This window comes from Nelumbo lutea, chromosome 3 (genome assembly GCF_056320005.1).
Source record: "Nelumbo lutea isolate HS-2025 chromosome 3, American lotus-T2T, whole genome shotgun sequence".
NCBI lineage: Eukaryota > Viridiplantae > Streptophyta > Magnoliopsida > Proteales > Nelumbonaceae > Nelumbo > Nelumbo lutea.
Window position 1 is genome coordinate 116,710,534 of NC_142686.1, and position 25,154 is coordinate 116,735,687.

The following is a 25,154-nucleotide window of genomic DNA, read 5'->3' on the forward strand; positions in this document are numbered from 1 at the left end:
CCCTATAAAGTAAAAAGAGCGCTCGGGGGGGCATAAAAGCTCGAAACTTTGGAAGGCAAACTAGTACCTCGAGCGTGGAACATCGTGAACTTAAGGCGATACTACCTATAAACCGCCAAGCGAAGTGAACTTAAGGCGATACTACCTATAAACAGGAATACATTGGCCATCAAAGGCACTTCAAAAAAAAAAAAGATTATCTTTACATGCCCGAAGCTACTTCTTCGCCATCAGAAGGCACTTCAACAACACCCGAAGGCCCTGCCTCTCTTTCAGAGTTCGGCTCGCCATCGGCAGCATTGGCCATCTCCTGAGTTATACGCAAAGTGGATATGGCACTAACATCGAGGTCGGGGTACGTGTTCCAGATCATCCACCGGCTCAGCTTGAACCCCCTTCTGTAAGAATCCACCATCAAATCGTCAAAACGCAAAGAGGCAATATAGTCTTCAACAGCCTTCCTCTTGGCGTCTTCAATACCTTGGGAAAAAATCTGTGTCTTTTCCCTGATGTCCTCCTGAAGATATTCGACTTGATGCAGCAAGTCCAACTTCAAATCCGCCATGTGTTTGACGACTACACCCATGGCCTCGGCATCACGCTGAGAAATCGCCTACCTGGCCATGGCAACGCGAGCAGCTTCTTCGGCAGCATAAGCGACCGCCTCAGCAGCTAGGGTATTCGCCTCGGCGGCACAAAAAGCCTCTTCAGTAGCATGGGCGGCAGCCTCAGCAGCTCGTGCCTATTGCGAGCTCCTCTCCACTTGGGCCACTAAGGCGTGAATTGAAGAATTCACCTACCAAAAGAAACAAGTGAGCAACAGCAGCAAAAGCGATAGAAAGTGAAGGCAGACGAAATCTGACTTACCACCATAGCGTGTGTTACGGCACGGCAGGTGACCTGATTCAAAGGAAGATCGGTCCACGTCGTGATCTCCTCGGGGAAAGTAACCTCCCTACTCATCTGAAGAGCATAGTTCGGCGTCAACACGCTCCTGAACTCCCCTTGAGCTCCCGAGCCCGAGGGCCCAACTCGCGTATGAGCGAACCCAGAGTGAGCAGGAGCACTGGAGTATGCAGGAGTACCCGCATGAGTAGTCTCAGCGTAAGGCGCCCCGGTAGTTTCATACATCGGCGGAGTCACCTCGGTCTCCCTCGGCAGATCCTCCGACGTGTGGCCTGGAACTTGAGACTCCTCATCCGGGGGCAGCTCGGTACGAGTTCGCTTGGCGACCCGCTTCCTCCTCTTCATGCCCTAGAACAGGCGCCCCCCACGAGTTCTCTCTGCATCCATCACAACTGTAGAAACGGAGTTCGACATCAGAAAAAATGAAGGAAAAAAGCAAGAAATCACAGAACTAGAAACCTACCCGAACTCAGGTCGGCCGCAATAAGCTTGGCCTCCGTCAAATACTCATGACACTTTAAACCTTGTCGTGCCCATTGCCGGAGGCCCTTCACCGTCTCTTTGTCGAGAGTGACACCAGAATCAGGAGCGGCCTCACCCCACCCGGTCTCAAAAGGCCATCCTTGTGCACTTCACACGCCGAAGTAGTCCCGCTTCCATGCCAGGACCTTATTAGGAAGATCGTGCAGAAGCTTAAAGCCCGGGCGAGGAGAAAGGTAATACGCTCGTCTTCCCCCAGGAAGAGAACCCGCTTGTCTCTTAAGCATCAAGATGAAGGAGAATATCTCCAAGTCTAAAGGGAAATTTTGCTCGCAAAAAAAGGAGACTGTCCCCACTAGGTTCCGAATAGAGTTCGGGTGAAGCTGGCCAATGGTAACGCCAAAGTGGTTTATGACTTTGACTAAAAGGGGGTGGAAAGGCAATCGCAGCCCCGCGGCGAGCTGCTCTCGAAAAATCACGATCTCGTCAGGACCGTGTTCCCAAGGAAAACTACCCGAGGGAATGAAATATGTATACCCCCCAGGCAGATTGTAAGACATGAGTATAGATTGGAGCCCCTCGGGCGTCATGGTTGAGGGACCAAACCTATCTAGCATCCGACCTCGGCGAGAGGTAGACGCCAAACTACCCGAAGCGGCTCGGCCTACGAGTTCATAGTCATCCTCAAGTTCCACCTCGGGATCACTAAGGCAGTCGGGGGATACGGCTCGGTTTGTAGAACCTACATCAATTCTACTTGAAGAGTCGTCTGAGCTATCAAAGCTAGACATCGAGGAAAATAGGTGGATTCAGGAAGGTACTCACCGGAAGAATGTTTTGAAGGCTCCAGAGACGGGAACAAGCCAAAAAACCTTGGAGGCTAAGTAACCAGCCTAGATGCGAGCTGAAAAAAAACTTGGACGCGAGCTGAAAAGTTGGACACGAGCTCAATAGGCAAACCGCAAAAGTGACAAATCGACTGGGATCCCCCACTATTTATAGTTACAGTAACCAATAACTGACTGTGTAAATCAAAGACGATCCGGCGGCCCACATTCACGCTGACAGCACGTCCCCTGAGGTCGAGACGTGATTGGCGCACGTCTTTCCGAAAAGAGCGAAATGTCAGCGCACGTCTTTTGAAACCGACCGCGTCGCACGTCCCCCTGCAATTGACAAAAACTGCCAGCGCACGTCCCTTCAGAACGATAGAGGCGCGCTTTCTTCAAATTTAAATGACCCACTGTCACGTCCCAGTGGCGCGAATTTTTGAAATTTAAAACGCGCGTTGTCGCGACCATCAACATTTATGAGCAGTAGGCACGTTTCCCGCCTCCTCGGAACCAAAGAACCCTGGCAAATGCAACTCAAGCAGTCAAGATTCGAAGGACGGGACAAATCCACTTACCACCTTGCAAAACTCCCCGCACCAGGGCAAGACCCTTTACGCGAAGAGTGGGGGGCAATTGATGAAGGATGATTTGGCCCGACCTCACAGTTATGCGACACGTGGCAAAAGCAACAGCTCGGCACAAAAGCAAGACTAAGGCGTTTTCACCAAGGGGAGAAACCAACGGACCGAACTCCCTACTAGGGGCCCGAACTCACCCTTGGCCCCAAACTGGAAAGTAATCCACTGGCCTGCCTTGCAACAATTCGGGACATACCTCGTCGAACTGACCTGCCTTGCAACAGTTCGAGACATACCTCGCAGAACTGACCTACCTGGTAACAGCTCGGGATACACCTCGCCGAACTGGCCTGCCTTGTAACAGCCCGGGATACCCCTCGCCGAACTGACCTGCCCTATACATACCTCCGAACTCAAGACTTCGCCTCGCTCACCACTCCACATCACCTTCAGGGCACCAAAACCAAACAAATCGTACTATGTCTGACACTGAGGAAGTCCGTTCCCGAGGGCGCCGCACCTGACTGACTTGGGATCTGATGCTTGACGGCCGCACTCTAAACGGCCACCTGCCACCGCCACCTGACACCGCCATCTCCAGTTAGAGAGACGGTTAGACAGTGACGGTTCTGTCCCAACAGAAAGGATGACGGCCGAATTGACAGACGTAAGGTTAATCATTCCCGACCTAACAAGGGCCTCGGAGCGAACAAAGTATGTGAACTTTGCGCCATCTGGTCTACACTTTGCCTTTTAGAGATTACTGACTTGAGCTTCGGAGTTATCACACCGGGTTCCCCCCGGAGTTCTCTCATTTTTCCCGTTTCAGGCTCCCCGACGCTCCAGCTCAGAGGCGAGTTCGTTGACAGCTAAGACCGACCGGATTGTGCTCCATCAAGTTCCATGCCTAACTTAATGGGATAATGGTCAGAGGTTACTCTAGGCAAAGCTCTAGCCACCAAATCCCTCCAATGATTTTCCCACTCTTCAATAAAAAGGAATCTATCCAATTTCAAACAAAGGGCGTTTTCCTGAAAGTTGGACCAGGTGTAATTGGCTTGCAACAAGGGTATCTCTTTCAATGCACAGGTGTTAACGAAGTCATTAAACTTTCTCATACTAGAGGTAACAACACTACAAGAGTTATTCGGCTCATAACAAAACCTAATGACATTGAAATCTCTCCCCAAACACCAAGGGCCATCCCAAAAACCATTAATTCCATATAATTCCTCCCACAACTCATTTCTCTCTATATAATTATTTGGCCCATATATATCCGTTGAGACCAAGTAAACCCATCATCCAAGCTTTTAAATTTCAAATACACAGAAAGCCTTCCAATGAGTTCCTCAACCGATTCCACCACATCCTCTCTTCATAGAGTAACTAGACCTCTAGAAGCTCCTCAGGAAAAAGTCGAGGTCCACTTCATTCCTCTTGATTTCCACACACTTCTAATTCACCTTCTATCTAACCCTGCTAGTTTGGTTTTGTTGAATAAGCTAGTCCTACTTTAGTTTAGTAACGCAAGGGCACATATGTAATTTTACATTGTTTTACTATTTGAATGGTCACCCTAATATAAAAATCAAAAAAGGCTAGCGCCACCAGTTGAGGTTTTTTCTCTTCAAAACCTTTTTTCACTTTTCTCTCCTCTCTCTTCTCCCTCCACTTCTCTCACTATTCCGAGATCCTGTTGCGTGTTTACCAAGAAAACATGGTATCAAAGCGATAAATCAAGTCTTAGGAGCAGTGTAATCAATCCTTTTCTTTCTATAGCTGCTTTCTTTGTCCATTGGTGATTGAATCAGAGAAAAGGGACTTCTGATTGACATGAGGAGGCTTGATGTGTGATTCTTCCTCCCCCCTCTTGGTCGTGGGCCCAGAAAACACCAAGGGGAGGGAAGTTATATACTATAAAAGGTTTTTTTTCTTTTCTCCTCAACTTTGTGGATCGAATTGATCCTTCTATACCCAGGTGAGTGGGTTATGTGGGTCTAATGACTGGTGGCTGTTGTGAGAATGTTTCCTCTCAGCCTATGTGCATCGAGTGATCCTTCTTGTGCCCTGAAAGGTGGGCTGTTCAGGTCTGCATGTTTTGTAACTGGTTCAGTAGGATTGAAATATGAGAACAAGTGATGTTGTGTGATCAGATTTGATTATGATGTGTGACAACAAGAATTTTTTTGTGCCTAGAACTGTAGCTGGACTAAGGTTTTAAAATTTTTTGACTGAACTATGAGTCTGAACTGAACTGGGAACTAGCTCTTTGACTCAATTGTGACTGAATTGAAATTAAGTACCATGTCTTCTGAGGATTCTGATATGTCTGGTGTGACCTCTAGTCAGAGTGGAATGAGTTCAGGCTTTGACATGAGTTTCCCATGGTTGTGATTCCCTTTGATGGTCTCAATTACCTAGAATGGTCAAGGGGAATCAAGTTCTACATGATTGCAAGGGGAAAAGTGGGGTATGGTAAAGTTAACGAACCACAATCTGGAGGTGTGGAACATGATAGGTGGGACTAGGAAAACAGCATGGTGATGTCATGGCCGTTATTGTCCATGCTGTCACAAGTGAGGAAGACCTTTGTGTGGGCAGAAACAACTCATGAGATATGGGAGAAGGCTAAATCTACATATTCAGAACAACGGCGTCATGCTAAAATAAATCAGTTACATATTCTCTCCGTCTACTATTCAGACTTGACCTCTATTTGGAAAGAACTAGATCATTATCAGAACATAGACTGGAAATGTGATGCAGATGCTAAAACATACAAGTCTCTAGTTTCTTAGCAGCAGGTGTTTGCCTTCCTCTTAGGGCTGAATTCCACATATGAATCTATCAAGGTTCAGATATTGGGGAGTAAAGATCTCCCACCAGTGCAAGAAGTGTATGCTTTAGTACAGTTAGAAGAGAGCAAACGGAATGTGATGAATAATTCTGAGGGGAAAGGGAGTGTTGCTATGGGAGGTGGTAATTCCTTCAAGAAGAGTGACTTCCAGAAGAAAGTTGATGACAAGGATTAACTATGGTGCACACATTGTTAGAAATCTAGACGTACTCGGGATACATGTTGGGAACTTCATGGGAAGCCAAAGTGGGCCCAAGAGATGAGAAAAAAATCAGAACAGAATAAAAAGTCGGGACAGCAATGTCAAAAGAAGTTTAATGCAGCAAACTTAGCCTCTCAAAAGCCTCAATCATCTACCACTACCATGAGCCCTTCCGTGACTAGTCCAAGGGTAGATCATTAATTCTTTCCGTGACCATTTGGAGTTGTATGGGAGGGCAATCCGCTATATGGATTCAACTCCCCCCCCCCCCCGGACTCCCTTTGCGTCTACATCAGGTAACAGTAATTCTTCCACAGCTTTCCATGTGTCCTCACATCCCTCAGACTCTCCTTGGATAATAGATTTTGGAGCCTTAAACCATATGACGGGTAAGTCCAATTGTTTTCAATCTTATCATCTATTATTTGGTCAGAACAAGGTGAGACTTGTTGATGGTTCTTTCTCCACCATAGCTGGTCAAGGAACCATCTCCCTTCCTCTTGGACTCACCCTCTCTGCTGTTCTACATGTTCCAAAACTACTTATAAATGTGTTCACTGTTAGTAGTATAACAAATTCGTTAAACTGCTCAGTAACCTTTTCCCTTCCTCTTGTGTGATATAGGATTTGGCCTTGGGGAAGATGATTGGGGATAAGTGGTATTTTAAAATTCAATTGGGGATAATTTTCAAAGAAAAAAAATTGAATAAGTGCTTATTGTATAAGCACTTAAAAAAGCTGAAATTTTGGGCTTAAAAAATAAGCCCTTATTTTTAAAATAAGCACTTATTTTGGGCTTATTTCCCAAATACCAATAAGTGCTTAATGGTGTGGTTCCGACCCAAATAAGCACTTATTTTGAATAAGCACTCCCAAACATGGCCTTAAATGAGTTGTCGCTATCACTAAGAACAAATACATTTCGGCCCAAGATCAACCCATAACTCTCAAGGTCTATGGACAGTTAAGCTCAATTAGAGCTTGGAGTGAGAACTCATGGAAGCTTACCTCCATTCCAAGCTCCTCTATTTTGGTTACAACTTCCACAGCCCCACCCCCCATCTAGTTCCCCCAACAGTTCATCGACTTACAGAAGGAATCTTTTTTTTTATAAAACTTAAATAAGGAATATATGTTGATGATATGGACATAATTAACCATTTGGAAGCAACAATTGGGATTTACAACAGTGTCACAAAACAAACTTTTCGCCACAATTGTTACAAAAAATCTTCACATTGGGCCTACTGTCTACATTTCACACCACGAAAGCTTCTTGGTGCTCTTCCCTGTGATGGATCAGCCCTTTGAAGGAGTCTTAAGAATAGGTCCTAGGTTTTTGGCCATTTTCTTCAGTAGATTTAATTTCTCTTCATGGAGCCTTAAACCATATGACGGGTAAGTCCAATTGTTTTCAATCTTATCATCTATTATTTGGTCAGAACAAGGTGAGACTTGTTGATGGTTCTTTCTCCACCATAGCTGGTCAAGGAACCATCTCCCTTCCTCTTGGACTCACCCTCTCTGCTGTTCTACATGTTCCAAAACTACTTATAAATGTGTTCACTGTTAGTAGTATAACAAATTCGTTAAACTGCTCAGTAACCTTTTCCCTTCCTCTTGTGTGATATAGGATTTGGCCTTGGGGAAGATGATTGGGGATAAGTGGTATTTTAAAATTCAATTGGGGATAATTTTCAAAGAAAAAAAATTGAATAAGTGCTTATTGTATAAGCACTTAAAAAAGCTGAAATTTTGGGCTTAAAAAATAAGCCCTTATTTTTAAAATAAGCACTTATTTTGGGCTTATTTCCCAAATACCAATAAGTGCTTAATGGTGTGGTTCCGACCCAAATAAGCACTTATTTTGAATAAGCACTCCCAAACATGGCCTTAAATGAGTTGTCGCTATCACTAAGAACAAATACATTTCGGCCCAAGATCAACCCATAACTCTCAAGGTCTATGGACAGTTAAGCTCAATTAGAGCTTGGAGTGAGAACTCATGGAAGCTTACCTCCATTCCAAGCTCCTCTATTTTGGTTACAACTTCCACAGCCCCACCCCCCATCTAGTTCCCCCAACAGTTCATCGACTTACAGAAGGAATCTTTTTTTTATAAAACTTAAATAAGGAATATATGTTGATGATATGGACATAATTAACCATTTGGAAGCAACAATTGGGATTTACAACAGTGTCACAAAACAAACTTTTCGCCACAATTGTTACAAAAAATCTTCACATTGGGCCTACTGTCTACATTTCACACCACGAAAGCTTCTTGGTGCTCTTCCCTGTGATGGATCAGCCCTTTGAAGGAGTCTTAAGAATAGGTCCTAGGTTTTTGGCCATTTTCTTCAGTAGATTTAATTTCTCTTCATGGAGCTTTGCTAAGCCCACCACAGCCATTATCATGTTTGGCTACATAGCTTTCACTTCCAAACATATGTCCTCTCTCTAACCATCCCTGAACTTGGGTAGCAATTCTGTCAAATTCAAACATATGTCCTCTCTCTAACCTCCCATAAAACAACCAATGAGGGGCTTCTCCAACCATCCCTAAACTTGGGTAGCAATTCTCTCAAATTCAATTTGGTAATCCCTAACTGATCTGGTTTATCTCCATTTAGCCAATGACTCGTAAAAGTTCTCATTGCCAAAGGTGAATCGGATTTCATCTCTATATATCCAACATTGGAAAATCAACCTAGTTGGTTCAACTGATGTTAACTTCCCCTTTTCAAGCATTTCTGCTGCTAGACCATTCAAGGCTACTCTCCTTTTCCAACATTGCAAACATCTTCTACAACTTAGAAGCTATGGCAGATAGAGTTTCCCTAATGTCCCTCAGATTTCCCACAAATCCTGGCAGTCAGCATCCTTGGATTGTTTCTCTGATACCAGATGATAAAACCAATACAAAATGAGCTACTTCAAGGGACGTTTTCCTCTTTTTTTGAGCAATGGTAATGTATCATTGTATTCATGTAAAGGTCCGTTGTACAATGAGAACTGTACATATCAAAACCAAGGACCTCAAAAAAAGTCCATCCTCAAAAAATTACAATCAAAAGTAACCCCCTTAAATTCAGTAAGTATAGACAGCCAACTTCTAACAAAACCTACAGCAGAGTTGATGACTTCAGCTGCAGTAGAGGATTTAAGATCAAAGATCCTACTATTCCTTTCTGACCACACCGCCCACATTATTGCTAAGGGAATAGAAGACCAGAAAATTTTTAATTTCTTAGTCATCCCTCGGATCTGCCAAGCCTCCATACAGGCTTTAACTGAGGCTGGCATACACCAACTTAACTTCAGACTTCTTATGAAATGGCTCCAGATCTCTGAGGCAAAAATGCAGTGTAAGAACAGGTGGTTTACTGATTCTGTTTCCCCACCACAGAGGCTACATCTCAGATCACTGCAGTTAAAACCTTTTCTTACCAGCATCTCTTTAGTGAGAAATTTCTCTAAGGCTGCCCCCCATACAAAAAAACGTTACTTTAGAGGGAGCCACTGTCCCCCAAATGGCCCGGCTTGGGAAGGGGGTTTCAAAACCTCCCCTTATGGCATTGTAAAAGGAATTAACTGAGAACTCTCCACTTTTGTTCCCTTTCCATACAAGATCATCCTCAGATTGCAAATTCAACACCTAGGACTGAAGCGCAACCTTTTCTTCCTCTTGAAATGGAGATGACAGGTAAACTACTGATCAAAAAAAATGGAGATGACAGTAGAAGAACGAGGGAAAGAACAATTTGGGTGGGAAAACTCCAATCTGTCATAGTCTCCACCAGGTGGTTATTTTATACTATTACACGTGATGTCTCATGAGAATTCACTCAGTAACTAATAATGTAATGTGGCCTTCTAGAACAAACAAACTTTGTAGGTGGAGATGTGTGCACTCTCTTGCCTAGGATAGCTGATGGGCTGGCTGAGTCGTGGGCAGAGTGTGAGACTTGGGTCTTAACACATTGTTCTTCAACGAAAGAACAGCCTCCAATGTAATGTTTCTTCCAAAAGTAACCCCTTTTAGCTCCCAAGGCAGCATCAAAGAAGTTCAAAAACCAAACCACATGAGGGTAAAGCTCTATGGGGAAAAAAACTGAGCTTTGATGTGAAAGAAAGAAGATACCCCATCTATTCCAACCTTATTGCATTTTACCAGCCAATAAAAAAGCCAGCAAATGAGCAATATTCTATCCAACATTAACAGTGGTGTAAAATTGTAACTAAAAGGCAGATTCAGCTTGTCATGTTCTTTTTTTCTTTTAATAGATAACTTAGAATTGAAAATATGCAAATTGCAAAAACAAATAGAAATGCATTTGCATCAATTTTATTTGGATATAGGATCAATCAAAGAAATAACAAATTTTTAGTGGAAGAAACTAATATCTTTCCAGATATCATGATCCATAACCATTAATGTTGAAAGTACTAGTCTTTCAACAAATAGAAATGTATTTGCATCAATTTTATTTGGATATAGGATCAATCAAAGAAATAACAATTTTCTAGTGGAAGAAACTAATATCTTTCCAGATATCATGATCCATAACCATTAATGTTGAAAGTACTAGTCTTGAGAAATGTATTTGCATCAATTTTATTTGGATATAGGATCAATCAAAGAAATAACAAATTTTTAGTGGAAGAAACTAATATCTTTCCAGATATCATGATCCATAACCATTAATGTTGAAAGTACTAGTCTTTCAACAAATAGAAATGTATTTGCATCAATTTTATTTGGATATAGGATCAATCAAAGAAATAACAAATTTCTAGTGGAAGAAACTAATATCTTTCCAGATATCATGATCCATAACCATTAATGTTGAAAGTACTAGTCTTGAGAAATGTATTTGCATCAATTTTATTTGGATATAGGATCAATCAAAGAAATAACAAATTTTTAGTGGAAGAAACTAATATCTTTCCAGATATCATGATCCATAACCATTAATGTTGAAAGTACTAGTCTTGAGAAATGTATTTGCATCAATTTTATTTGGATATAGGATCAACCAAAGAAATAACAAATTTCTAGTGGAAGAAACTAATATTTTTCCAGATATCATGATCCATAACCATTAATGTTGAAAGTATTAGTCTTGAGAAAGGTGCTACTCATAAGATTGTTGCCATTCCAGTGAAAGAGTTTTGCTTAATCATCTTGTCTTAGTATCAAGTATCAACATTGTTAAAAGAAAGTAATCTATTAAAAAGACATTGGTAGTTATTTTGTGCAAAAAAAAAAAACATTTTATTGCTAAAAGCATGTGCTCAATGCAAAGTTCATGTGATATTAAAATTGAAAATAAGAAATGGGCATGCATATTATCCATTAATGAAAGAAACTACACTTACAAGAAAAACCTTATTGACAAATCATGCTATTGAATCAAGGGCAGACATTAGCTACATTATATAGAATATTAAGTAGTTATTTCAACTGGTTGTCTGGTAAATCAATACCTTGCTCATCTTTGCCAAGTCCCTTCCCCTTCCAGCCCATCTTCTGGAGAAGCCTAAAGCCTATGTTAGATGATGACAGTTGTGTGTCTAAAGATGCTTGCTCCACATTATCTAGATCAATATTCTCTGTGGGCCTATGATCAATTGGAAGTCGAAAATCCTCTCCCAGGTCCTCAGCAAGGGAGTCTTCATATGCCTATACCACAAAAACAAATATAAACATGGATACTGATGAAGATCAAAAGTCGCTACCCAGACTTGGAGGCAGCTTGGAAGTCAGCAGGGCACCTGCAAGAGAAAGGGCAGTCAGAGGGCCCGGGGTGAAATCCCAGGGTTGTGACTGGTGGCATTCAGGGGGGGTGTACAACTGGAACTTCCAAGGTGGGAGTTTGTAGCCAGAGGCGTGCCCTCTGGATTTTACTGGAGGTCACTTCTACCCCCCATCAGATACAATCACTAAAAATTAAAATCAAATAACTTAGCAAAACCTTTTTTTCTTTTTTAGAAAAGGGAGGGATGAACATGAGGAGGTGTACAATCAAATAGGGCAAAACAGCAAAACACAATAGCCCTATCAAAGTGATAGTAAGATGCTTGCATTGTACAAGTAATCCCTGCCCAAACCAGATTTAGCCAAACGATAAGCTGTTTGATTTAGTTTCCTAGGTATCCATCTGTAACTGTAAAATAAAAGGACAACATATGGGAGATGAACAAGTGCCCAAGGACCAGTCCCTTTAGATTTGACCCAACTAATCGCATTCCTGGAATCTCCCTCTACAACAATAGAAGCCTGAAAGGAGCAAGCAATCCACAGGCCAGTAAGGAGTGCTTGGACCTCTGATCCAAGACAAGCTGAGGTAGAGCCACTAAAATCCAATAACTTACATAATATTGTAGCAGAAATTGAAGATATAAAACTTAGCAAAACTTCTTTTCTTTTTTTTTAGAAATAGGTAGGGATGTACATGAGGAGATGTACAATCAAATAGGGTAAAACAGCAAAAAACAATAGCCCTATCAAAGTGATAGTAAGATGTTTGCATTGTACAACTAATCCCTGCCCAAACCAGATTTAGCCAAAAGATCAGAGCTGTTTGATATAGTTTTTTTAAGATAAATAAAAAATAAACTTTATAGAAGAAGGGAAAAGAGAATACAACAGGGTGATAAGGAATCACCCAGCAAAAACAGACCCAAATACAACAAACCCACCCTAACAAAATTAACCCTTTAAACAGAAAAACAGCCCTACAGACAATACAAAACACCTTAAAAACAAAACCAGATACAACTACAAAAAAACACAAACAAATATCACAGCAACCCTTTCCACCAATCACTAGAAGAATCAAAAGCAACCAAAACACTGCAGATCCCGCACCAAACAAACCTTTTTTTTATCAATAACATCATCTTCATTAAATTAAGAGAAGAGAGGAAAAAGAATACAAAGGGAGATAAAATAATTTAGCTCCCCAAAAACAGAAAACACAGGGAATGCAAGAAAATTTAAAAACTAGCCCAAAAAACAGCCTCCCTATTCACTCCTTGCTTGGCCAACCCATCCGCAAATGAGTTGGCACTCCTCTTCACCCAGCTGTACTGAATCTCAATGTCCCTACCCAACCATATAAGAACTGTTTTTTCTCATTGTTAAAGTTCCACAAACCACTGTCCTCTGTCTTCAACCAATTAACCACCACCTTCGAATCACCTTCTAGAATCAAGCGGCTAATATTTAATTCTTTTGCTCTTCGAATTCCTTCAAGTGCTGCAAGGATCTCAGCCCTAAGAGAGTCACATTCTCCAATAGGGCCAGAGAACAAAGCAGTAACAATCCCTTCCTCATTCCTGAAGACTCCTCCAATCCCAAAGGGCCCTGGATTCCTTACACTGCTGCCATCAAAATTCAGCTTTATAAAGCCCGAGGGAGGAGGGGACCAGAACGGACAAAGAGTCCTCTTGCATCTAGCAGTGGAAGCAATCTATTTCTAGTTTCTTAGCAAGTCATCCATAGGACAATCTGAAAACAGCTCCAAAGATTTTAGCCAGTGGACAGCTCTTAAAAGGATTCGATCTAACAAATCTTCCAATGTTTTTCCTTGTCAGAAAAAATGCATGAATTTCTTTCTTCCCTCAAAGACCAGCATACCGCTGCCCTAATACACCTCCGCATAGTCTTCCCCCGCTTCTTAGGCCAATTGAAAAAAGAAGGAGAAAACAAACCTTGGACAGTCTCCGGAGGATACCAAGAACACCCAAAACGGGAGAAAACCCACTCCCAAACAGTTTTAGCAACCTTACAAGAGACCATGAGATGGTAGCCAGATTCCCCATCAGCTTTACAAAGAGAACATCTATTAGGAAGTAGACAATAGTTGGGTCTCTTTCTTTGAAGTAAGTCTAAAGTGTTGATTCTTTCCTGGAAAACTTCCCAACAAAAAAAAACCACCCTAGGAGGAATAGGTCTGCTCCAAATTTCCTTAACTGGAAATGACAACCCTAGGGGGGTAGGAGGCTGAGTTAAGGTTTCAAAGAAAGAAGCACAAGAAAAGGCACCAGAGCTAGAAAGGGTCCAAAATCAGATGTCTTCCTTAGCAGAGTTTGGGAAGACACCCTCAAGGGAGGCTAGCAGAGCTACCAAGCTATCCAAGTCTGTGTCCCTAATTGCCCTACGCATGCCAAGGTTCCAACCAAAGCCTGAAGTGGAGGCTGAAGGGACCAAGAAAGAAGAAATGGGTTCATTTTTCAAGTCTAAAAGAGCATACAAGGAAGGAAACTGGTCTTTCAGAGGGGAAACCCCGACCCAAAGTTGGTCCCTGAAATTTATTCGGTTACCGAAGTTTAGACCATACCTGATCCAAGGGGAGAAAACTGGAAGTAGATTGTGGTTGGATTTCCAAGGAGAAGCAGTTGAAGCCCTTGCCAAGATTCCAGGATCCCGCACCAAACAAACCTTGCCAAAAAACACTTTGCACCCACCCAACCCTCGAATGGCATACCTAAACTTAGGCTTTATCCATTTTCTCATCCTGTTTGTTATCTAAAACAGAGATCTCACTTCTCATCTGTTTGGTTTAGTTTCCTAGGCATCATCTATAAGACTGTAACTGCAAAATAAAAAAGACGGCTTATGGGAGATAAACAAGCGCCCAAGGACCAGTGCCTTTAGATTTGGCCCAACTAATTGCATTCTTGGAGTCTCCCTCCACAACAATAGAAGAAGCCTGAAAGGAGCAAGCAATCCACAGGCCAGTAAGAAGCGCTTGAACCTCTGATCCAAGACTCAAGCTGAGGTAGAGCCACTAAAAGCCCACCACAGACTGCCACCAGAGTTCAAAACCACTCCCCCAATGCTAGCAACCACAGGGAGATCATTAGAACCCCTAAGACATCCATCAAACTAAAGAAGAAATTGATCTCAAATCTTGGGGGAAAGGAAGGATTCAATAAGAAGCTTAAATGGAAAGACTAAAGAGTAAAGAATTTCTAGGAGGTTTCTGTTCAAATCTCCAAAGCTGAATCTAGAAAAGGTATTATTAGCCAACATCCAAGAAAAGATCATAACCAAAGTACGCCTTTTCAGCCTCTCCAGAGTAGAACATCAGTTTTCAAAAATTCTTCTATTTGGCTCCTCCCAAATGCTCCACACTATAGCATGAGAAACCGCACTCCAAAAGATATTACCTCTCTTCCCTAATTTCCAGCCTAGGTGGACCCAATGAAAGTAGTTGTCATAAACCAACTAACCAAGTCAAGGATAGTCTTGATCATTTCGAAATCTCCAAATCCACTTCCCAAGGAGAGCAATATTCTTCTTTGGAATGTGACCCAGACCCAAACCACCTTCTCTCTTCGGCTTACAAACCACTCCCATCTATCCAGATGATCTTTTTTCCTATCTCCTCCATCCCACAGAAAGTCGCTTTAGAGCTTTTCAATCCTACATCTAACCTTAGCATTCTAAACAGTAAAAGGAAATAGGTAGGAAGGTTATAGAGCCCAGACTTAATTAAGGTTAATCTACCAGATTTAGAGATATAGTTTTCCTTCCCAGTGTCTAATTTTCTCTTCTCAATCACCGGATCCCAAAACCAAAAAACTTTGGATTCCCTCCAAAGGCATCCCAAAGTACTTAATAGGCCACTACTCCAAATTATACCCTAGAATTTCTTTGAATTCCACTAGGAGCTGATGAGGTAAGATATAGCAATGAAGCTTACTCTTCCCAATATTAGTTTTCAAATCAGCTACTGCTTCAAAACACTTACAAATCCTTTTCATACTCAAAAGTTAGTCTTTTCAAGCTTCCAAAAAGATAATAGTATCGTCTACCTACATATTGGAGGAGTTTTCTCTTCCCTTACCTTAAAACCTTGGATGAGGTCCAATGAGACTGCTTTTGACAAAAAAGATTCTAAGACATCAGCCACTAGGGAAAAAAGAGAAAAGAGAAAGAGGACCGCTTTTTTCTCCTAGTCTTCATGTAAGGAGAAAACTGCTTCTTTGATTTGTTCTATGCTGAACTCCCTTCCCAACCGACACTTATTTTCTTCAGTGGGTCTGGGCCCATTCCGCACCTCCAAGGCAGCCCCAACCAACATCCATTCGAGGAGAATAAGTCTCTGAAATAGTTGATGATTTCATTTCTGATCAATATTGAGTCTTCAGTCTCATGGCCTCTTGTGACAACTTTGAAACCGGGGGTGTGGGGTATCATATTCATCCAAAAGGAAAAAAGAACTGATCATCCTTAGCCCATTGCAAAAGTGATCAGGACAATTACCAATATTCATGTTGTAAACTTATCACTCAGGTGAATGACAATTAAAAATAAAGCTATGCAAAATCATACAGGAGGGTTAGAGTAAATCAATGAAATGTTGCAGATTGCATTGGTTCTCATTAAAAATGTCGTGTGCATTCATTGTTCAGACTTCAGACAGTGCATACCTCCTCTCTTCTACGTGGTCGTTTATCTTCTGTGCATGTTTCTTGTCTGCTATCGTACCATTTATTATCCATTTTGATTCCCTACATAATAATATTAGCAATAAATGGATCAAAACTCGTATACAGCATATCATCCACAAATAAATACAAGTAAAAAAGATGAAGAACCATGAAACTAAGCAACTCTATACTACTCTGAGCAAACAAGTCCTAGTTTGCCCAAGACCAAACAGTGCAATTTACAACATGATCAAACTCATGGTCTCGTATATATGTACACCAGCATATAGGAAAAAAGTTTTGGTGAAAATAAATCAAGCACAATGATAAGCTGTAAAAAAACAACCCATGATCAAGCACAGGTGTGTACAGCCAGCATACCATGCCAAGGATAAGTCAAGCAAGCAGAACACAAAATCACCTTTCTACTATTTCCTTTTACTTCATTTATATATAACCAGACACCAACTATCATGATGTCAACATTTCCTTAAACCATCCTTATGACAACATAAAGGTAGCATCTCATGACATTTGGCCACTCATTTTTGGGGAGAAATCTTCATTATTGGAATTCTGCACTATTGTTGACATTTGACCTCCCATTTTTGGGGAAAACCATTATTATAGAACTTGAGAAACCAGGGCCTCAGCTAGAACATTGAAACTCTAGAACAAAAGAATTTACATGCTATTTTTTACACCCCAATTTTTCAAACAATAACTAAAAGGTTTACCTTTGCTACAGCAGAAGGGATCAAACTTCAAATAGAGGATCAGGGAACAAGGACTAATACGCAAACAAGCATCTTGGACCTAAAAGCCCTTGCTTCGCTAGGGCATCAGCAAAGAGTAAAACAGTAAATAGAACAGAAGATACACATTACATACGGCTTGTCCCCATAAATCACCTTGAAAAATAAAAGCACGGAACAGAATGTTATTACTAATGATGATACAAATAATAAACACTAAAAAAATTCAGATATGGTAACAATGAAAGCTCTTTCAAAAGGGGGATGTTATATTAAGTTCAGATACTGGAAACTCCATATGCCACTTCTGCAACCCTTTGATTCACATCTAAAAATAAGCAGTGTCCTACTATCAGAGCAAGATCTAGACCCTAGACCATACCAAGGCCCAAAATGTGCTGAGCCCCGAGGGGTAATAGTTAGTTAGATGATAACCCGAATTGCATATTATTCAAGAATACAGAAAAAATAAGAAAAATAATTTGGGAAAACATGTTTTTTATAGGTAACTATCAACTTTTTTTTATAAATGATTGAATTTTATTCAATAAAATCAATAAGATATTACAATACAGCCTTCCCAAAGGAGAGGCATGAGCTGGTACCTCTCCATAATAGCAACAATGTACTACATCAGACTAGTAACAAAAAGTTTAAAGAGCAGCCCAGAAAAACTGTTCCCTTGATACCCCTTGTTTAACTAGCCCATCCACTATGGTGTTAGCTGTTCTACCCACCCACTGAAAAATAACATTCATGTTCCTTGAGAACCATTTAGCTTTCCTCATAATACCCCTGTAGCACCAGATCACTGAATCTGGATTTTTTAGCCAACCAACAACAACTTTGGAGTCTCCTTCAATAATCAAATTTTGAACTCCTAACTGATCAGCTCTAATAGTCTCCTATACCCACAGAGCCTGAGAACAAAGCTAATATATTACTATCTTCATCTCTCAGCACCCACCAATCCCTGAAGGCCCCGGATTTCCTTGACTGCTACCATCAAAATTCAGCTTTGTCCAGTCTGCTGAAGGAGGTACCCATACAGCTGGTACCCTGTTCTTTCTGTTACCGCTACTAGCACAGCCCTCCAGTTCCTCCACATGTCATCAAAAGAATATAATTTGAAGGAATATGATGATCTCAGCCAGTGGATTGCCCTGGTCAAAATACAATCCTTCACATTCTGCACATTTCTCTCCTTTTCTTGGAATATCTCCGTATTTCTTTCTTCCCAAATTGTCCACAGAGCAGCAGCTCTAATGCTCCTCCACATTGTTTTACCAGTTTTTGTGGGCCACACAAAGAAAGAAGATTCAAAGATCTGATCTATGGCTGTGGTCATATTCCATCTGCAACCGAACAAAGCAAAGATCCAACCCCAAATAGCAGCAGAAAAATGACAAGTTAAAAGTAAGTGAGAGCAATCCTCACCATTAGCCCGGCAAAGTACACACCAATTAGGAGACAAACACATAGAAGGCCTTCTCTTCTGCATTAAGTCTGAAGTGTTGATTTTCCTATAGAAAACCACCCAGCAGAACATAATAATTTTAGGAGGTACAGGTTTAGCCCAAATCTCCTTAGCTGGGAAGCCCACTTGTCTCGAGGGAGAGCAAAGGAACTTAAAAAAGGAAGCACATGTGAAGTAACCTTTTTGGTTTGGAGACCAAAGCCTCACATCAGAACTGGAAAGGTCCAGAAAAACACTTTCAAGTAGTAACAACAGGTCTGAAACATGAGAGAGTTCATGATCCCTCAAACCCCTACAAAATCCAGAGTCCCAACACTCAAGGAAGATGGAGAATTAGATGTTGGAAGAAAATGAGAAACTGTTTTACCCTTGTAGCAAGAAATGGAATAGAGAGAAGGGTAACTGTCCTTAAGGGCAGTATTGCCCACCCAGATGTCTTCCCAGAACAAAACAGAAGTACCAAAATTGACATCATACCTGATACAGTTGAGGAAAAGAGGAAGAATATTCTGAATTGCTTTCCAAGGAGTTGCCAGAGTGGCTTGACGCGATACACCTGCATCCCATCCATTAACCAAACTGCCATGTAAGCTAGCTATCACCTCATGCCAAAGCCTCTCCTATTCTAGGGGCCATCTCCACAACCATTTTCCTAAGAGTGCTTTATTCTTCAAAACTAAACTCCCCAATCCCAATCCACCTTCCTCTTTCCTCCTATACACTTCCCCAATTTATTAAGTGATCATTTTTCCTCCCTTGGCTCCCAAAGAAAATTCCTCATTAATTTCTCTAGTTTCTTGGCTTCCCTGACCGGAATCCTAAAAACAAAGAAATAATAGATCAGCAGATTTGCTAAGGAAGCTCTCAGTAAGGTAACTCTACCCCCTGAAGAAATATAGTTCCTTGTCCACGAGGCTAACCTTTTCTCAAACTTTTCTAAAACCGGGGCCCAAAAAGTGCTCTCCTTAGGGTTGGCTCCAAGAGGAAAACCTAAATACTGTAAAGGCCAATAGGAAATAGGGCAACCTAAAGACTCAGCCACCGACTCAAGGGTCCTCTCATCCAGATCCACTCCCACCACACAGCTCTTATCCAAATTTATTTTTAGATTTGATACTCTCTCAAAGCACTCTATCAAAGACTTGAGATTACTTATTGTTCTCCTATCACCCCCATCATAAAAGATTATTAGGTAATTGGCAAACTGTAAGTGGGTCACCCTAATCCCGTTCCTTCCTATCCTCTGTCCTCTCACTACACCTTCCCTATCTGCCTTAGAGATCAAGCTACTAAAAACTAGGGTAAAAAGGAAAGGGGAAAGGGGGTCACCTTGCCTTAAATCTCTAAGAGCTGGGAAAAAATCCTTGACTACCCAATTAACCAAAACCGAAAAATGGCAAAAACTTATGCATCCCTTTATCCAATTACACCATCTGACTCCAAACCCACAACAAATTACACCATCTGACTCCAAACCCACAACACCCTAGGATTTCTAATAAAAAGCTCCAATCCACCAGATCATAGGCCTTTTCTAAATCCAACTTACAAACAAATCCTTGCTTTCTGGACTTTCTCATATCCTCCACATATTCATTCACTATTAGAATCTGATCTGTTATTTGTCTCCCTTGCACGAAAGCTCCCTGTGCTTGACTAATGATGGAGGGTAGCACTACTTTAATCATAGCTCCCTGTAAATGCTAGTCATCAAACTAATCGGCCTAAAATCTTTAGGGTTTTTTGCTTCTTTTATCTTAGGGATTAGAGCTATGAAAGTGGCATTAACACCAAGGCTTACTTTGCTATTAACTTCAAATTCCTTAAACACAACACAAAGGTATTCTCTTACCACATTCTAGCAATCTTGATAGAAAGACATGGTGAAGCCATCTAGTCCAGGGACTTTGGGTCTATCCATTGAAAACATTGCATGCCTAATTTCCTCTTCTTCAAAACTCCTCTCTAACCATCTTGCTTGCTCTTCAGACAGCCTGGGCCAATCTAGACCTTCCAACCTTAGTCTATTATTCAGAGGCTTCCCTACAATTGGTTTAAAATGATCCACCAGCACTTTTGCTATCTCATCTTCATTTGTGACTCCCTCCCCATCCACTTCTAATTTGGCCACATAATTTCTTCTTCTCCTCCCATTATCAACTTTCTTAATTGGTGATCAAAGAAAATAAAATATGTACAATGGATCATGTGCCAAGCACCCCAAAATCCTAAGAAAACTGTTGCTTTCTTGCCCATAGTTTAAGCATGTGGATCCAATGACCCTAGTAGTAGCCCCTAATACAATTGCTTTCTAAGTCTCTATCCAACTCTTGCTTTGCTAGAGAATTTGACATACTATTAGCTGCCTTTTGAGTCTATAAGAACTGAGTCCTCAATTCTTGCACTAACTGCCTTACACTTCCCTCATAATATTTTTAAGCTTCCATTGTCCATATTTGTTAGGCAGTTTCACAAACATGCAAAGAGTCTCCTTCCACCAATCAGTCCCGGTAGTTTAACAATATTTCCAACTTTAATTCTTGATGTAAATACAATGGGGGTAAATACGACCTTAATTCTGCCATTGTCCATAAAGTTTTCTATTTACTATCAAAAAAAAACAATGGGGGTATTTACTAACATAAAAGTTTTTCTTTCCCATGTTTCTAGAAAATGGCACATTAGTAAAAAAACACAAAAAAAAAAATAATAATATTTTTGTGAGTCCAACAATAATATTGAAAAGGCATGATTCTAAAACTAAAAACCAATCAATCAGTACATATGGTATTCATCAAAATTCACAAGGTTTTCTGATTGATAAAAATTCCTCTGGTATCACACCTTTCCTGCATCATAGAAATCACCTATTCTTGTGCATGCATTTTTAATGAGCTTCTTGTATTTGTATCTTCTCGATACAAAATGAAAACATGTTCAGCTTGATTCATAAAAAATACCTCTATTTTAGGTTTCTCCTAACAGATTGAATAGTTATTGATCAAAAATATATTATTAAAAGGGTAAATTACAAAGACCCCCTGTACTATGACCATGAGACAAAGACCCCCCTTGACCGTTAAGTCAAATGACGAAATGCATAAAATTACCAAAATATCCCACTAAACTTTTTCTATTTTCTTTTTTTGTCCTTTTTCTCTTAAAACCTATTTAACCTATTGTTTTCCCTTTCTTCTCTTCCTTTCCCCTCCCTCACCGTCCTCTCTCATTCTTTCTCTCTCCCAACTCTCCGAAATGAAAGGACGGAGGAAACCCATTTCTCATCTTCCCTTTCTTCTCTTCCCTGTCTTCAATCTCATCTCTATAGGCTATAGTTGTCATCAACGATGCCGCAATCATGGGAAACTACAATGCTTGATAGCCCAACAACAAATGTCCGCCCATATCATGGAGAAGATCGCCCAACTTCAAGTTCTTAGAAAGCTTAGCCTGCACGACAACGTTATCACAGGGGCGAGAGGGGATCTAAAGTTAACCGCCTAAGATACGGAAAGCATTTGGCATCTGGATAAAGCCGAACCCATTCAAATTTAGCCATTACTTCATCCAGTCTTTCACCAACATTGACTTCGATCCTTTCCAAGTGCGCCTATTGGATCATCATGTATGTGTAAAGGATTCCCAAATAAAATCAAAAGGTCAATACGATCGAGAATCCATTAAATTTTATGATGCCCCGGAACCCAGAAATCCGAAGTGAGTAAATCAACAGCTAAAAAGGCAAAGCTTATCCTCTATCACCAGATAGATGCTTATAGTCTCCAGAGTCATCAAACATGGTTTTTAATGATGAACTTTATCATTGCTAGTGCTCATATTGGTATACCACTTGACAAATTCTATGTTGAACCCAATGGATCAAAGGCTATGCTACATTCCATGCATATATAACATCTCTCACGTTTGAGTTTAAGACTAACATCCAATAGTAACAGCCCCTGAAAATCTTTGCGCTGATTCTATTTTTGCGCTTGGCATTTATAATTTTGGACTAGTGATATTCATGTTAGAGCAATTTCCTGGTAGCTTGGTGCAAGTGATGACAGACAAGTACATATGTTATAAGGACCCATAACCCCTAAGGACCAAGAACTACAGAACTACATGCAGGTTCACAGATGCAGACCCAGACTTGGTATCCCCATTCCCCACAATTAACTTTATGTCTTTCTATTCACCCTTGTTTTCGCTAACTGGTCTGGAAGGTTGTTGGCATATCTAGGTATTCCATCTGAATGAGAAGTTCATCTTGGAAGCCAAAGCCTTTTGCTCCAGGCCCTTTTGCCCTTAATGGAAACCAACTAACTACTCATTAACAAATAATGATCCCCTTCAACTATCAACCCAGTCCAGTCTGAAGAATATATATATTTAGCAACAATGTCTGAACTCTGAAGGAGGGCAAGAAATCTTTTCCTTATTGTGTATGAATAGCTTAGCAGAATGGTCCATTAATGACCACTAACTCCTAGAGGTCCTGGGTTACTAGAGGGTGTAGCAACCACCAGCTAGCGTTTAGTTTTTATTCTTCCCAGTCCCAGATCAAGTGCCCCTCCTAGTCTATCAACATTTTGTTATCTTTTTGAAGCATAACAGACAGCCAGCAAAGATCCTTTCAGAATAGGTTTTTGGTATTTTTATATTCCTGATGCATGCATTGCGTGGAGGTAGAATTCTTTGATGAAAGAACCACAGAAATGTAATAACTGAGAATGGAGAATGGAGATCCCGATGCTGTTAAGGGTAAGGGCAAGAAGAGAGATCGGGGGAGAGAGAGGAGAGAGAGGGAAAGTTGGGGAAGATGAACAGTCCACTTCCAAGTCTTCCGGCCCTGCCACTAAGCGACCTTCAAAACGCCTGCTATTTGATAGGCGTTACGGTTGGGTGTACTCCCTCTCTCTCCCTGCTTCGTAGGGAGTTCTCCGAACCATATAATTGTTTGTATCAAAGGAAAAAAAAAACAATAAAAAGATGCTTTCAAAAAGAAAACATGTTTCCATTCCCATAAGGTTGATGTTAACTACTATTCGGTATGTCACACCAAAAACTCCCATGAAGCCCCTTACAACTGCTGCTTTAAAGCTCAGATAGATCATAGCATACCAAACCGCATGTCAATGGACTTGGGTCCAAAGTATAATCGAAAATAAAAAAACAAAAAAGTTAATTAATATTCAATCGATGGTCGATCTGAATATCGCGCACCTTACTGGACACAGTGTTATAGATCGTGTTTTTCAAACCAGTAATGTTCTAGTTTCATTTTTAGAAAAAGAAGAAACAAATATTATGCAACGAAGAGAACCTTTATGTGTTTCCTGCTTTAAGAAATAATGCTTTTTCAAACTATTCGTGAGACCCAGTTTTCTTGAAATCACAAGAAAGAAACAAGTCGTGTTGGAAAACAGTCCTGAAAGATTTACAAGAAAATGAGACTAGGGTGGAATCAAGCTAGAAAACTACCTGGTTATTAATCCATTATACAAAAGAGTAAAATACCGAACGCTTTACGTTAACACCGAAGCAGCACCAATTATGGACCGTGCATATGTTCCTCAAACAACAAAACCCTAGCAGTTGATACAAAACCCTAAAACGTATGTCGCCAAATCGTTTGTTAGAGTGGAATTATTTTTTGTTATTTTATTTTGTCTCTCTGGGGCTTTTGGAAAAGATTTCAATTTACATATTCTCGGCTTTCAAAAATTAAAAAAGAATATAATCAAATAGAGCACAAGAAAGAGAGAAACGCTTACCTTTGTTCTCGGGCACAATAACGAGCAACTAGCGATGAGACTTGTTTCGATGTTGTTTTTGCTTTTCTGACGTTCTTCCTTCTGAATCTGATCGATCGGTGACTTTTTTGTTGCTCTCCTCGAAACGAAGCAGCTGAGATTTTATCGTGGATTTCGATACCCGGGTCCTTTTATTTGCTTCTTCTTTCGCTTCTCAACGGAACAAATAATTGAGCGAGACAGGCGGTGAAGAGATGCGTTCGGATTAGCTGAACGCCCTCGGCTGTGAAGCGGGCTCTGGGTCCAATTAGAAGATTCCACGTTAGTTTTACATGTATATGATAATTTTCATGTGCAGACCATTGCAAGTCATTTGATTTTTGAATTTTGCATTATAAAAACCTACCCTGAGGTTCTGACAATCATAAAAATCTCCCTTAAAGTTTCATTTTAATAAACACCTTCCCTGTAGTTTTAAAATCCTGCAATACCTCCCTTTACAGAATTTCCTTTACTATTTGTTCGGAAATCTTTTAATATAATCAACAAAATGTCAGATTTGCCCTTTTAAGACTTCACTCAATCATAATGAATTTATAAAATTAAAATACTTTATTCTTTAATTTGACCTATGGACATTTTTAATTAAAAATTAGATTTTTTGGAGTATTTTAATAAATTTCCATCCGAATTAATAGATATAAGGGTAAAATGGATATTGCAAAAAAATAATGCATTAGGCCAATGTTTTTTGGCCAGAAAATGATGGGAGGAATGTAATTGCGAGATTTTTCAAAACTACAGGGGAAGCTTTTGTTAAAATGAAATTTCGAGGAATGCTTTTATGATTGGCATAAACCC

At 40.7% G+C, this 25,154-nt stretch overlaps 1 protein-coding gene across 2 annotated transcripts in view; it reads right to left on the bottom strand.

The window, feature by feature from the left end:
- The window catches only part of LOC148867925 (uncharacterized), a 46,236-nt gene extending 21,669 nt beyond the window's left edge, over positions 1-24,567 (bottom strand). Inside the window, exons 1-4 of one of the 2 annotated variants that reach the window (XM_088978513.1) lie at positions 24,315-24,439; positions 17,043-17,139; positions 16,306-16,386; positions 11,350-11,545 (exon numbers count right to left, since the gene is read on the bottom strand). In XM_088978513.1, coding sequence (XP_088834639.1) covers positions 11,350-11,545; positions 16,306-16,377 — 268 coding nt within the window. In that variant the 5' untranslated portion in view covers positions 16,378-16,386; positions 17,043-17,139; positions 24,315-24,439. Of the gene's footprint in view, positions 1-11,349; positions 11,546-16,305; positions 16,387-17,042; positions 17,140-24,314 lie in introns of both variants that reach the window. The other variant, XM_088978512.1, reaches the window with a different exon arrangement.
- Positions 24,568-25,154: the final 587 nt, after the last annotated feature.